The sequence below is a fragment of the Pyrgilauda ruficollis genome, unplaced genomic scaffold (assembly GCF_017590135.1).
Source record: "Pyrgilauda ruficollis isolate IOZ18807 unplaced genomic scaffold, ASM1759013v1 scaffold19, whole genome shotgun sequence".
NCBI classification, from domain to species: Eukaryota; Metazoa; Chordata; class Aves; order Passeriformes; family Passeridae; genus Pyrgilauda; species Pyrgilauda ruficollis.
The window spans coordinates 945,293-961,523 of NW_024518095.1; the positions used below are offsets into that span (position 1 = coordinate 945,293).

A 16,231-nucleotide genomic window follows, 5' to 3' on the forward strand; every position below is an offset into this window, starting at 1 on the left:
CATTTGTATATGAACATCTGCAGTAGCATTGTTCTTTATAGTTATTGTACACTGTCTGACTGTATATTTGGCCAGTGCTGATTCTGAGATTAAAAATTATGTAGAGTATTTGACTCAATGGATTATCTTTCTTTCCTGAGGACTGGAAAGCCTTTTTAAATATAGAGAGCAGTAAAATTTGTTGTTCCTTTTCTGTATTTATTTTCACAGGATATTTGCAACTATTTGGGTACATTCATGAGAAGTTGCCAAGGCAATCAGAGCCAGTGCAGGTGCATTCCACAGCAGAGGGAGAGATTGTGACTCATGGAGAGTGGTTTCTGAGTTGGGGAAACCCCAAGGAAGTGCAGAGACATGCCAAGAAGTGGCAGTGTGATGTGGGTGGGACAGCAGTAATGGCAGACACCCTCTCCCACTAAGGGCAGCCCTAAGGAGTGTGACTGACCAGTTTCTTGGTCCTGTCTAATGTGTTCATCCCAAATGAACATCATTTTAAGCAATACTCAGGATCCTTGTTAACAATGTTTCATGATTTACAAATGACCCAGCTTAGTGACAATTATGTGTGAAATTAACATGAAAAGTTCTCAAAATGCTGTTATACAAATCTAAGAACTACTTTTTACTAAGCACAGGTAGGGTTGTTTTTTGGGAAAAGGTGTAGTCAAGGGGCAAGATAATGTTTTTTGTCTCTAGAAAAAGACAAAATGAAAATGAGGAAAATAACTAGTTTGTCTTTCATCTCTTCAGTTGGTCGTAACAGAACTCTTACTATCTGATCATCAAAGCTGTAGCACCACAAAAGATTTAGCAGAGGGTCATGTAAGAGAAGAAACTTCTAAATATCTCCAAAAATGAGCAGCTCAAAGTCACAACTAAAGGGAAGGTAGTGTTATGCAGAGAATTGTGTTTAACCTTTGAAAGAAAAACTTCATTTTCTCTATGTTACAGTTTGAGAAATGAAGTTCCATCACAGACCAGAATCCATTTTTTATATACTTTGCCCTGCTGATTTAGACATGAAGAATCATGAGACTCAGATTGGAAACAGTTCTTGTTTCCAACATTAATTTTTTTGTGAACATGTATACATTTATTAGATTGTCTTTTCTCTTTCCAGGGACAAATTCTGGATTGTTCAGTTTTTCACTCAGTACAGACAAATAAGAGACTGATTCCTGTGAGTGTGGCTGGATGAAGTCAAAGATGCTTCTGGTGTAAATTTGGAGGGGATGTGCTATGAATGGTCTTGTGGTACTGCCTTGGGGCTGCAAGATGATGAGTTGTGGCTCATGGGCTCTGCTTAGGAGCTCCTCATGAGGGAGGTAGGACATGCTAAACAGCAGAAGAGAGTGTCTCCAAGCATCCAGGACATAAGATCGCAGCGGCTCATTGTGTTTCCTCTCTACAAGGTTTAGGTTGTGATCCTCTCTGCCATGAGGGAACAACCACCAGTGCCTAAAACCTGCTCAGGCTTCTGGTCCATTTAGTTCACAACCTGTCATAATGTATAATATACTGGAGGGCAGACTTAAAGTTGATCAGTTTGGTCAAAGCTTTTAGTGCAAGAAAGTGTTGTGGAAAGGGGCAGAAGGGAAGATGCACCTGTTTTGGACCTTGCCAAGTTTTTGAGAACCAGATTAGTCTTCTGTTGACAAATGGGCCTGTAGTATGGATTCAGTTTGGCATGAGTGATTTGATTTGACAATTTCAAGACCCAACAGTCCTGGCAATCAAAGATTATTATAGAGATACAGTCTAAAAAATTGCCTATTTTTGAGAGGTTTCTGGCAGTAAAAGTTCTTCTCTTTCAGCCTCCCCCTTTTTATCCCTCCCCAGCAGCACTGGGGATTTTAAATAATCACTGGCAGTGATAAGCACAGTAGTGACTTTTGTGGACCTACCTAATAATTTTAACTATTCAGTATGCTATTGGTCTAGACAGTGTTTATTTGCACTCTTAAGGAGTATGCAGTAGGCTGTAAAATGTGTGTTATTGCAGCTGAATAGGTGTCCAGGGCACATAATCATTCAATACAGCAAACTAGAATTAGAAGTGAAATATAAAAGTGTATTTCCTTAGTGAACTAGAGGCAGAAATTGCATTTCTTAGTGCCTGGTACAGAGAAAAGTCAGTCCTCTCTTGCCCTTCACCTTGTAGTCTTTCCCCTTCTGTAATGAGGAGAGGTCCTGCCAGCAATGTGGGGAATAGGTTGACGGTGTAGCTCTTTCTCAATAATGTGCATTGCAGAATAAAGGGCAAACTACACTGGGCTAGATATAGCAGGGCAGCCCACACTGGTTTATCCAATACAAGTTATGACAAGTTAAATGAAATCCTCATCTTTTTTTCTTAATCTCCAGGACACTGTACTTTCACAAGAAGCGAACTGAACTCTAACCCAAGAAACCTCAGTTTATAATAACTCCAAAAGCACGTATTGAATATCTTGCTGTGCTCCAGTATCATAGGTCAAAAATACAACTGAGTACTAATTATGCTCTTTAATGCAACCATTTTGAAAGTCTATTTCTAACCTTATTTGTTGGTGTCGCATTTTCTTATTCTATTAGCAGCCCATTTTCTGCTCCCTTCCCCCCCATTTGACATTTCAGAATGAATAACAAAGCCATTTTCTAAGTGCATATGCATTTCCTCAAGGAAATCAGGACTTGAGCACACACATCGGGTCTTTGCATGCATGCCAACAAAGCATGAATAAAAATAAGCTTCCCTGTGCTTGCCTACATGCCAAAGTCTGATCTTCCATGCTTTGAACTCTTGCTCCAAAATGCAAATGCATAATTCAAGAGGACTGAGGCAGAATAGTCTTGAGCATAACTTCTGGGTATATACTTCCTATAGCAAAATACTCAGATTTGAATTATGGTTTTAAACTTCCTCTGCCCCAGGAGAGGTGGTTCCACAGAAAGAGGTCAAGGAAAATCAGGGTGCCTAGTGGCTAGGGGAGTGTGCCTTGGCCAGCAGACAAGTGCTGAGGATTGCTTTCTTTCTGGAGAACCTTTCAGGTAAAGTAAGAACATTAACCATGAGAATTTCAGATATTATACGAAGGTGAAATAAGTAGGGAAAAACACTTCTGTGCGTCTCAAGAGACTATATGCAAGAGAGAGAGAGCTGTCTTTGCGAAGTTCTGTGTATGTACCAAAGTGGAGCTTGTAGAAAAGTCAGTCAGGTTCAGGTACTGACAGTTGAGATGGTAGCTAAGCAAATGTTTTGGGATAAGAAAGCTTGACTATTGCTTAGGTCTAATTACATTTAATGTACCTCATTTACTGTTTTTTTCTTGCCTAGGTGCTCATAATTCTTTTGAGCGAAATTGTTGGGGCGTCAACCATAGTGTTGCATGTAACTGAGTTAATTTATTAAGAACGAAAGTAGTTATTCCAACATAAAGGTGGTAGCAATCAAGTAATTTTGTGTCTCATTATATTGAAGAAGTGCAGCCCATCATGTCACAGAAGAATGATGTTTATGAGTCCAAATGTATTATACAATTGCCTATGTGCATATTTGGTTTTCTCACAGATAGACAAGGCTGCTGTATAAAAAGAAAAGCATACAGACTGGTAGCCTGGGACTACTGGTGTACAGATATTTTTTCCCTCTGCTGAGCATTGGTCCTGTTTGGAAATGTAATGGGAAATATTCTTTGCTTTATTTTACAACCCTCAGTGGCTGAAGAAAATGAGACATTATTGCTGTAGAAAAAAAATCCTGCCACAATTATTTAGCCATGAGCATGCATGCAGGTTTTGATATGCCACTAATATAGCACAGCTTTGCTGACAGCTATGGCTACTGGAAGAAGCCTTGCTCACCCTTAAATTACCAACTAAATTTTCCAGCTTCCATGGAACCAGAAATTAAATCAGTCACTGCTGCCAACTCTGTAAGGTATTACCAAAGTGTTGCTGGAAATGATGCAGAGGTATTTTTCAGGGATAGTTTAGAAAGATATTTTCTTAAATACTGTGTTTCAAAATTGTGTGAATTAGTTAAATGTGTCTTCTTGAATTCTTGTAGCATTTATACAGAGGCCTTAATACTTTTGTGATTCACTTTTCACTTTTGACTTCTCAGAAAAGTCATAACATTGTTGAAAACTTTTATGAAGGACATCTTAGAAAACACAAAGCAAAATCTTCCTATAATCTCCAGAATTTGAAAAAAAAAAAAAATTATTGTATTGAATGTTTTTTTAATGGAGACATGTATAAAAATTTAACTTCACAGTTAGTGTCTTCCAGCTCCCACAGCTCAGAAAACATTTTCAAAGGTTCTAATGTCATTGGTGCCTTAGACAATGTTTTCTCAATTAGTTGATTTGAATTTGGCCTAGATCATGCAGGCCTTGGTACATTTTACTTCTCTCTTATTTACTTAACTGGTTTTCATCTTCAGTGAAAAGTACAGAATGAAGAACCAGAGTGATATCTCCAGCTAATTTTGCAGCATGCTTAGTCCTAGCTACTAAATTTGTTTTCACTAAGGATACAGCTGACTGCTTTCTTTCTTAAATTAAAAGATTTGTTTGTGCACTTAATTTTCTTTAGTTGGTTTTCATCATTGGGAAAGTGCTGATAAAATACTAGTTGACCATTAGAAGACAGATAAAATAGAATGATGCATCTTCATTACTATTGTATTCTCTCTGATCTATTTTTTCTTCTTCCTTCCAGGACGGTTCTGTTTACTCTGACCTCTGTAGTTGTGCTTGTCATCACTACTGACTGGATCAGCTGGGACAAGCTGAATCGTGGATTTCTGCCAAGTGATGAGGTTTCAAGAGCCTTCTTGGCTTCTTTCATCTTGGTGTTTGACCTTCTTATTGTCATGCAGGTACACTCCTAATGTTCCACTCAGGCTGTTGAGGCTGCCTAATCACTCTATTTCCTCTAGAGCAAATGGTGTTTAGCTAGGGCTACGAAAAGGTGAATAAATGTTTAGTTTGCAATCACTATTATTAACATCATTCTCAGTAACTTGGCAAAAAAGGCCTCTGGCCTTTTATTGCAAAAATACTGGTGATTTCTCTTAGAGTGCTAGGTAAGAACTGCATGACTTTCCAAATTAGAAAGTGTTTTCTGCAAAATTCCATCAGGAAAAGAAACAGAAGCTGGTTGTTTCGTAAATTCAAATCTTCTCTTAGGAAGATGAGATAAATTCAGAAAAGAAATAAATACTTCCAGATTTCAAGCATTTACGATATTATACACTAAGGTACTTTAATAGATGAAAATTAGTATTTGCTATTAGGATTCAGCTTTCCACTTTCACATGAATATTTTTTACTTGATGACTGATCCTTGTAGTGTAATGACTTCTGCCTGAAAGCTTAACTGGGGAGATGATTCATTGTAATCTGCCTGATGTCTGCTCCTTTCAATCTACCTACAAAGAAATGAGTCTGGGTCACAAATATGTGGCCAAAAACCTTCTTCATGTGATACTGTGCTCTCCCCTTTGCATCTGTATGTGGTTTGAGCTTTGTGTGAATAATTAACCCAAAGCTCTGTGAAAAATTATGTCATTTGGGCTGAGGCAAGGAAGAGAAGCATGGAAGACCCATGACTTTGCTCTTAGTCCTAGACATGTTAGTCTGTTGAACTGAAGGTCAGCAAACAATATAAAAAGAACCAATGGGTCCATCCTCTCCAAAATATTATTAATTCTGCCAGCAGAGAGTGTTTCTGAGACACTCAGTTCTCTTAAAAAAGCTATCTATTACTTGAGTAATTATCATAGAGGTAACACTGGTGGCACTCAGATTTTACCACTGCTGTACTAGGATTTGAAAGGTGCATGGAGTCCTGTAGTTCAGTGTTGTTTTCCAATGTCCAGTGCTCACTATGGTTCGTGGTTAGAACTGGAAGGACAAGAAAGGAAATACTGTTTTTCTCATAATACTGCTTTTCTCGTAAGGTTTCTGGTGCTCTGTTTCCTCTACCTTTGAATTTTACGTTTTGTTTAATGTTTCAAAAAGATTCAAGAGAATGTATAATAAATTATTGTACTTTACAGAGCTGTAATGAAAGTATGAATGAAAATGTATCAAGCTATACTGAATTTGATATTGCATGCAGGCTAGAAAAACAGAGATGTCTTCATATAAAATTCGTATTAAACCATCCTTTTAGCTTTGATAAATGAAATCCCAGTATTTTGATCTTGGAGTTGCTGAATACAGAGAAAAATCTTATGTGAAACAGCTTGTCCTGAGTACTCTTTCATATTTTTATAACACAAAGCAAGAGGCTCTTTTTAATTGCATTTCTAAGTGATATTTGTATGATGAAGTTATTTATTTACTTGAATTTATTTATTTGGACTGTGAAAATATGTTGGCATGTTTTATTTAAAATGCAGTTTTAGCTTGCTACTGCAATAATTTCATGTTGAGAGAGCAAAATATTAAATCACATGGAATCACAGAATGGCCAGATTGGAAGGGACCAGAGTGGGTCATCTGGTCCAACCTGCCTGCTCAAGAGAGTCATCCTAGAGTACATTGCACAGGGTTGTGTGCAGACACTTCTTGAATATCTCCGCTGAGGGAGACTCCACAACCTCTCTGGGCAATCTGTTCCTGAGCATGGTCACCTGCACAGTAAAGAAGATCTTCCTCATATTCAGGTAGAATTCCCTGTGCTCCCTGTGCATCAGTTTCTGCCCATTGCCTCTTGTCCTATTGCTCGGAACCACCAAAAGGAGCCTGGCTCCATCCTTTTGACACCTTCCCTTCAGATAGTGACAAGATTGATAAGGTCATCTCTCAGATGTGACCTAGCAATAAGGGCAGGTGACCAGTGACAGGTTTTTCAGATGAGTCAGGGTAGATGGAAACTTTGCCTTTAACAAAACTGATGACAGATCCACCTCAGTTTCTGAGGCAGGTTTTACAGGGAGGAGCCATACACCCTGGACTACTTTTGTCAGAATTCTGTGGAGTGTTTCATGCCACTCAGAGTATATTGCTCTTCCTAGCAGATTTTAGACACGCCTGTCAAACAGCATTACAGAAATGGATAACCATTTTAAAGACACACTTGTACTCAGCTAATTGTGCAAAGTTTGCCCAAGAATCCTGCTGAGAGGGCTGGCTCTGTTGTAGTGTACCTCCTGTGGCCTGCAGATCTCTGAAGGAGAAGGGACAGGTTCAAGTGGGGTGACTTTGTGAAAAACCTTTCTGTAGCAAGTAATGGATTTTCCTTCCTGCAGTCTCTCACACAGTAAAGATTTCCCCCTCTTCTTTTGTCCTTTCTGCATCCTCATCTATCTATGGATTGTGGAAGTGTTCCTTATCAGTACTGATGTAAAACATTCAAAAATAATCCTGAAAATAAAAATGAATTAAAGGAATAGAAAGGAACAGTCTTGACCTACATCTTCACTTTATTTGTACTTATTATGAAATTCAAGTGACATACCTGAGTATATTCCTAAATACCATTTAACCAAAAAAAAGTATGTTTCTCATGCCATTATTGGCACCATGTCATTTCTTTGTAGTGGGTCAGATGTGAATCTTTCTTTCCTATCCTAGATTTCTTTTCTTGAATCTGCCTCTACAGCTGCTGCTTATGGATTTATAGCTGCATTGAATCCCTCAGTCCCAAAGTGCTGGGTTTTTTTCTGTGAGAGTCACTACTTTGAATGATATCAAGTCTCTTTCCTTTCAATTTTGAACACAGAACAGTAACTCTCCTGAGCTCCACTTTCATCCATCAGGCATCTGTTTTCTCTTAATTTTCCTGCCTCATCTCTCTGTGACTGGTAACAAGAGAGTGAGTTATTGTGTACTAAGAGAGACAAGTTAGTGTGGTCCCAGAAATGGCCAGCTCAGGAACCAGCACATAGAAATGGAGTGTCCTACAGAGGGAAATGTCCCTGCCCATCTCCTGGCAGGGAAGTAAGGCTCTGAGTAACCAGGGTATGGAGCCTCCACACTCCTTCACTTTGTTGCTTACTGAGGATAAGGCAAAGAGAATAGAAAGATATTATACTTACAGATCAGAGAATGAAATAATGCTTTGGCAATCCAATGGTTTTATTTTAAAGGAAAACACTTCAGAGTTCAATGAAAGTGTAGGTAGTGTTTATGTAAAAGTGTGATGAGGGTCAAAAATAATTGATATGTGTAATTAAAATCCAGAAATTTCTTTTGAAGTATTTTCAAGATCCAGCAGGACATATAAATTCCTTCTAAAAATCCTTGAAACATTCTTTTGCCCCCTTGCCAGGCCTCACTATAAATTACAGTTCATTTCTTCAAGTATTTCAGTTACTTTGGGACTAAGAAAATTATAAGCAAAATCATTTTCTGCTCAGAAAAGGTGGGTGTATAGTGTCCCTTATTGCACATTATATACCTTACCATTTTAACGAGCTGTCTGGTTTTTCTTGCAGTGTTACCATTCTGTGCTTGTCTAGTTTGATAACTGGCACCATCATTTTATGCTGTGGATTTTATTAAGCAAGACATGTGAAGTATTTTTAAGTACATTTTATCTTTTATACTGATTGCAGATGGTAAAATCTTGCTCGGGTGCATTATATTTATCTCAGGCATTATAAATCCAACTCCAGTGTTTTCTTTAGCTGCTGTAACTTGGTGTATTTGTGATGACCTGAATCCTCTTGAGCCAATTTATACTGGCTGAGGGCTGAGCCCTTTTTTTAGCTCTGTCACTTAGCTCCTCATTTGCAGAAGAGGAACAACTGTAGTTCTTTTCTTTCACTATTTGTGGGATTGTCTGCTTAAGCCCCCAAGGTGCTCAGTGAAGGAGGCTGACTTGGTACAGCTTCTAGTGTAATCAGGCACCAGTCCCAGCTGGAGCCTCATGGCTCTGAGATGACTACACACAAAATGAATTAGCTGAAAAAGCTTCTCATTTGTCACAGTCATTCCCTTTTACCCTGACAATGGGTACGTGCCATACATGTGACACTGAGGCCCTTCTTTGGCAGTGCAGGTGTTTGCCTGAAATAACAAAGCAGTTGTCTAAAAGTAGACCCAGCATTTTCACATTCTGCCCCTGGAAACCAGCATATGCAGTCCAAATTCACAGAAAAACATGCACTCATAGGAACAAGAAAATATGGGGATTGTTTGCAAGTTTTTCACGGGACTATTTTAATCTTTAATAGCAAGGAGAGCCTTTTCATAGATTCTGCTGTAATCAGTGTGTGATAGGCTTCGTTATTGCTGGGTGTATGTGTAAGAAATGCTGCATTGCTTAAGAGTATATTGGAGTGATTTATGTTGATATAACAGTAATGGTGACATTCAGGTAATTTCATCTCTCCAGAGAAATGCTCTGGAATGTATTATTTGACTGTAGAAATCTGCTTTGCTATGAGCGTTACACAGGTTTTTATGTGAAAATAAAAATTCTGAGATGAGGCTGAGCAGGTTCAGCTGTTTCCTAAGTGATAGAATTGCTTGCAATCTTTAAATGCAAGCCACGAATTAAAAAGAGAAAGATAAACCTCAGTTTGCCACCATTAGACAGAGCACTGCCTTGGCAGCAAGTTTTATGCCCATCCATATCTGACCTTTAGCTACCTGGCATATTGAACATACAAGACTGTACAGAGCATACAGATCCACCTATCAATACTACTGAGTTTCAAGTAAGGAGAGGGAGGAAGAACAGCTTGGTTGCTCTTAATCAAACCTTAGAGGGGAAAAGAAACAAGAATATGCTTGATATTGTTAGTCTAGCTGAGTTATTTCTGCAAAGCTGATTGAATGGCAGATGTTTATACTTCCTCAAAAGTTTGAAGCCTGTCATATGAAACATTAACAAAAAGACAATTACTTTTATTGTCTTTGACTTCCAACATCCTATAAAGCTGCTGCTTTTATTTGTATAACAAAACAGACATATTTAATCACTGAGCTTTTTGAGATATCAAATGCATTAGATATTTTTACATCTGTTAGAATCCAGACTTTACTGAGCCCGTCAATAAATAATTTGTTTCCATATGTATAGAGGAGGGGAAGTATTCCCTAGTGCCTTTAGTGATTTGAAATGATGGTTTCTGAGTTTCAACTACCATTTAATTACTCAGCTGTACTGTGTTTGGCATCATGTCCCTGTGGGTCATAGGTCTTGTGTAAGTGTGGCCTTCAGTCAACCAGGTTTCTAGTTTCCTACAGGTCAAAAGCTAAAAATTTCCTTCTTCTGGAATCTGACCATGTTTTCTTTCTTTCTCTGTCATGTAATGATTTTTAGGGAAAGGAGATTCCCCAGAATAACACCAGGTCTGACAGATACATTGGGCACCATCACTACATAACACAGAGTAATTTCTGTGTTTCCCACTGGAGCAGCAAAACAATGAAACCAACATACCTACAGAGTCTCCCAAACAGTCTCAGTAGTGTCCTGCAGCTGGCTTTGGACTGTACTATGCCTCAGCTGGTCCCCAAATAATTAACCTCTCCTTTATCTCTTTCCTAGTACCCAGACAGTATTTGCAATATAATTTTTCGTGAAGACTCCTTAGAGCCCTGCCTGAGCCAATGGGTGCTGTAGGGATATCAACATGTTGTTGCTCTTGTTGAAATGGTATGAGCGGAGACAAAGGTGGTATTGCTCAAATTGGGAAAGAGCTGTAGTTTTCACCTCACTCTCCCCAACACTTTTTTGATTGCTGCAGTAGCCAGTAATGCTGAACTTGTCTTGATACCTCTAATGCTAGAATGACACAGCCTCAGGTAGTGTGTGATGGTGCCATGTGCGTTCATGCTTTCATCTCCCGCTTCATTAGCCGAGCGGGCAGCCACAGGCATGGAGGGGACTATCCATTAGCAGCCAATGCAAGGTGGAGCTGTCAGAGCCTCTGAAATCAGTCACAGCAGGCATGGAATCCATTTCTCCCTGGATGAAAATAGCTGAATTAAAGAGCTGCTTTCAGGACAGGCCCTGGGGATGGCAGTGTGTGTCCTAAGGCAGCCCGATGCTGGGAAAGGTTTGAAGCACTTATGAGGGCCATAAAGGGGAAAGAAGCCCAGGCCCAGCAGTCATGGCTGCAGCTTCAATCCTGGCCACCTCTAGCTCATAGCAGACATTTGAAAGCAGTTCCCTTTCTCTGCATTAAGGTCATGGTGGTAGCAGGATAGTCCTGCATAGTAGCACATCAGCAGAGAGAAAGATTTGAAATTGGCTTAATCCCCTGCAATGGTCTCCCTCCATCCAGCAGCACTGTATGGTGCACCAGAGGCACAGACCAAAGGCAGTTGCTGGTGGTGGTGCCCCACTCCCCAGGAAGTACTCATGGTTTCAGTCACCCAACCTTGGCAGGGCTGCTTTTCTGCTGTGGCCAGCCAAATTTGGCCATCACCTTCAAGAAGCTTTTACTCTGTCCTGTCCAACTCTGTTTCGATCTCTTTTTCAACAATAGCAGAAGTCCCTGGAGCACTGCACTTCTCAGTGAATTCATGGCTTGCACCCCTGCCAGCATTAATTTAGTGATACAGTAAGTCAGAAGACTGCACTGTAGTTGTTCTGGCTCGTAATGGTCATTTTGTCTGTGATTTTATTTCATCTTTCAGGAGAGACATTGAAGCTCTTTCTTTCATATAAATCCAGCTTTGATTTCACTCTCCATCAGTTCTCACTGAGCTTTGCTGTGATGTTGTTTCCCGCATCACGTACCACACAAGGAATTAAATGATAGAAATTTGTGGCTAGGTAATCCATTCTATTGCTTGTAGATGAAAATGAGAAAACAGTGTGCATCACTTTCTAATGTATCTCACTATGGATTTAAGGATATAATCCTATAATCCTTCTTGGATGACTCTTTACTTTTAGTTTTGCTCAGGTGGCTTTTGGACTTGACTATATACAATGTGCAGCACGCATTTGGTCTATAATGAAATTTTATTCCACTTCAGAACTGTGTGCCCAAAGTGGAGAAACAATTCTCAACAGCAGCACTGATCCCATGTATAACACACAATCTGTTAAGGAGTAGGTGGTAGAAAAGAAGTGATTAAATAATCTGCTTTATCAGACAGCTAGAGTTAGAGGAAACCAAGAGGATTGTTGTTCCATGTCAGGAATGTGAGTGTCTTGATTTGGCTCAATTTTTGCAGGCTGTGCATTGGAGAAAGCTGCCCAGACTTCCCAGACTGCTGGGTGACATTTCTGAAGGCAACTGCTTGGTGGTGTCTCAGCCACCTGCAACAGCCACCTCCCAGACAAGAACTGCAGCATGTTCTTTTGGCTCTAGGTTGTGCTTTCGTCCTAACCTTAAGTTGAAAAGCAACAGCTACGTCTTCTGAATGAATGTTAAATACCCTTGGGGATGTGCCTGGCATCTGGGCCAAACAATTACTGTACTAATCTAAATTACACAAACTCTTGCTGTTCCTCAAGGTCAGGCTGCAAAGATTTTCATATCTGGACAATGTGTTCTAAATACAGAGGATTAGAGAAAGAAGAGCATCACAAAAACAAGCCTAATATCAGAAATAAGCAGAGGATAATTTGAGCAAGACAAATACAGTGACATAATAAAAAATGGTGTTAAAAATGTGACACCACCACTGAAGCTGCAGAATCATGCATTCAGGAATTAGGAGATGTCAGAATTAAGTCACCAGTATAAATTTTTCACCCCCATTTTGTCCATGCATTGTGATACAATCTTTACTTGTCTATTCACATTCCATTTTTCCACAGGACCTCTCTCACTTGCTGCACTGGATGAATGGTGTTCACTTAATAAGAAGCTATTTGATATTTTGGTTTACCTTTTCTGTGCAGCCTGTGGCCCCAGGCCTTACTTGCTGCACATGATTGGAACCTTGATATGAAGATGAAATCATTAATTTCCTTGTGGACTTTTTTTTGTGACACTCATTGCTGTATTTCCTAAGGGCTTCTCAAGCATTAATATATTTATCTTCACAATAGCCTTCACAACAGGAGTATTATTGTCCATTATTGTCCACATTTTATACTGAGGCACAAAGAAATTAAAGTCAAAGGGCCCCTAATTTGAGATGTCTGAACACATTATTATGAAAATTCATATTATTACCCATCTCTTATCTGAGCAGTTACCTAATTGAGGGAGGAGAGTCTAGCATATTATTTCATCATTAACAGGCAGAGCCACATATTTACTTGATGTAATCTTATATATTATTATACTGACAACCCTATTTCTCTTGTAGCATTCAAACTAATTTAAAAGCAGTTTCTTTGCTTGCTTTGAATGGTGCCTATAACTGTGTCAAATATCTAGCTCCATAAAAAGTCTGGTTACTTTTTTATGCTGATCTTAAAGGAGGACAATTTGGTCCTATCTGGATAGCGCCATGCACTACAAGACTTCTGTTCTCCCCACAAATATTGTGTCAACTCTTCCTCTTCCCAGTGGTGATATATTCAGGTCCAGCTCTCATTAGTTTCAATACCAGCCATAGGCACTTGTCACTTGCACAAATCTAAGCGTAGGTAGGGTGGGGAGGCAATCCCACCGGGAAAAAATAATAGTTTGGTTCTAGAAATTCACTTGGTGTCTCTTAGAAGTCTCATAGCAGGGTTGGTTGAGAGATGTGTCATAGCAGAGCTGGTCGAATTCAGTTTCTCCTAGCAGCAATGACTTCTGCAACAGGAGACAAATGTTTTCACATCTGCTGCTGCCTCCTGCATTTACACCCCTCTTCCCACAAAATTTCCAGCTTGTGCAGCAGATGCAGAGTGCAGGAGAACTACAGTGGTCTCTGTCACTATATATTTCCTCCTCACAGTCATAAGTTAGATACTCTTTAATGAAAAAAGTTGTTTCTTCTGGAACGAACTCTGTGTGATCCAGTAACTAAGAAACTATTGTACCATGCCTACCCACAAGGTACAGATAACCTTAGTCTGACACCTAGTTGTTGAGTCTTCACCACTGAAATGTTCAGGCAAATGCCTTAACGCAGGACTTTCTGTGTGCATAAATCTGATATTTTTTTACAGAAAGATAGCAATCTCAAAATCAAAAGCCTGCCATATGAATTCAATATGTCTTATCAGGTACTGGAACTCTTACCTCCCCTGCAGGGATGTTTGCCTTGTGAGCAGCTGCTAATAGCAGTGCGTGTTTTTTCTTCCAATGAGACAGTTCATAAGAAAGAATAGAAGTATACTCTGCCACTGGACTTCACATCTGCTTGTTAACAGCAGAGAGTGGTGAAAATTAGAGTCATGGTGCCCAAACTCCAGAGCCAATGTGGTACTGACACTCTGATCACATCCCCAAGCATGACTTTTTCCTTCCTGTCACTTCCAAGTCCTCTCTCTGTGTCTCCTTTTTTGCCCCCATCCTGGGTCCTCCCCATGTCTGGTTCTGTGACATATCCCATTATTTATATCCAATTCCAGCTGTAAGTCTTCATGTCTCTTATTTCTAGGCTCCATATTTAGTGAATCTGACTCATCTACCCTGCAGCTGCTGTTCAAACCAGGATCACTCCTTGTCTCCCTTCCCTCTCTCCCTAATTCAGTCCCATTTTCCTTAACCAGCCAGTCCCACCCTCCTGCTCTCATCCCTACTCTCTTGCCCTCATTCAAGTTTCTCCTCTCTTCCCCCTCCTTTTGTGTAGTCTATTCCAATTTTCCTATCAAACCTTTGTGTCTCTGTGGTCATTTCCTGTCACAGCATGGCCCAGGCTGTGTGGCTGCACATGGAAATGACAAGCCTTCTGCTCAGCCTCTTAGAGAAGGCTGCTGTGGAGGGAGGAGGACAGGGTTTATCACAGAATAATTTAGGTAAAATAAGACCCTTAAGATCAAGTTATTAATCTAACACAGCAGATTCACCACTAAACCTTGTCCCTAAACATCACATCTAAGTGCCTTTTACATAGCTCCAGGGATGGGGACTAAATCACTTCCCTGGGCAGCCTGTTCCAGTGCATATAAGTTTTGCTCTGGCAATGTACATCTTGAAAAAACTCTAAATACCTTTACTTTGACTCAACATACTGCTATGTTGTGCTATGTGCAAAATAAAAGAGAAACACCAAAAAATGAAAATTAATTTTAAAAACTAGTCTTCAACATACTGCTATGTTGTGCAATGTGCACAATAAAAAGAGAAACACCAAAAAATGAAAATTAATTTTAAAAACTAGTCCCTGCTACACTCAGTCTCAGACCCAGAGCCAAATGCCATTTTGCCTCCATCTTCCCTCAGGTCCAGATGCCCAGCTCTGGACCTGAGGGAAGATGTACTTGAATAGGTCCAGCTGCACATAGAGTACTTGGGATTAGTAATTTGAGGAAAGCTGGCTCTCTGTCTCTTGGCTGCTGTGCAGGGCCACCTCAGTCTTTGTTTGAGAGCAGCTCAGAGTCCTGCCAGCAGCAGCAGCAGCAGCAAAAACTGGAGGTGGAGGCAAAGGGGAGATGGAGGATGCTCTGTCTCTCTTCTGAGATTTCCAGTTTCACTACAGAGCCTGATTCTCTAGGAGCTGAGGGACTCTGGCATGCTGAGTGATGCACAGTTTGGGAAGATGCACATTTCTGAACCTTTAGCTAGATTCCTGTAAGTATGAAAATTACTGACTTTTCAAAGGTACCTTAAAGTTTTTCAGTACGGGGCAGGTATTTACAGGAAAGCAAGAGGCACATTTCTGACCTCCCTTGCTAAACTGTATATCTCCACTTGAGATATCTCTACAGAGCAAAGCAACTTATTTTCTCTTTGGTCTCACTCTCAGAAGTGATTAAATGGTGCCAGTTGAAAATGTCAAAACCCTAAACCAGAAACATAGAAGAAAAAAAACAAAAAAACCCAAACAAACGAAAACAAACAAAAAAAAAAAAAAAAAAAAAAAAACAAAAAAAAAAAAAAAAAAAAAAAAACAAAAAAAAAAAAAAAAAAAAAAAAAAACCAAAAAAAACCCCACCAAAACAAAAAACCAGCCTGAGGCACACACCAGACATGGGCTGTGTTCAGCCCAAGCAGTTATATTTGGAAAAGTTATAAGCAAATGAGATCAGTAGTGCACAAGCCCACTTGCATGATAAGCAGCAGCACTGTGATTTCTGCCTGCTCTATATGGCACCTGCCGCAGTGGTAGCTGGGTGCCCTTGTGTATGAATTCCTCTAGTGCCATTTTTTATAGCAAAATGAACCCAAAGGCACTCTCTTTTCATACTGCAAGGAGCTTCCTGCATTTCTTTCAGCTGCTTT

General features: G+C 39.8%; 1 protein-coding gene across 3 annotated transcripts in view; it reads left to right on the forward strand.

The window, feature by feature from the left end:
* TMEM117 (transmembrane protein 117) overlaps positions 1-16,231 on the forward strand; it is a 179,782-nt gene that overhangs the window by 139,645 nt on the left and 23,906 nt on the right. For all 3 annotated transcript variants that reach the window (XM_041465644.1, XM_041465646.1, XM_041465645.1), the window contains exon 6: positions 4,705-4,864. In XM_041465644.1, coding sequence (XP_041321578.1) covers positions 4,705-4,864 — 160 coding nt within the window. The remainder of the gene's footprint in view (positions 1-4,704; positions 4,865-16,231) is intronic.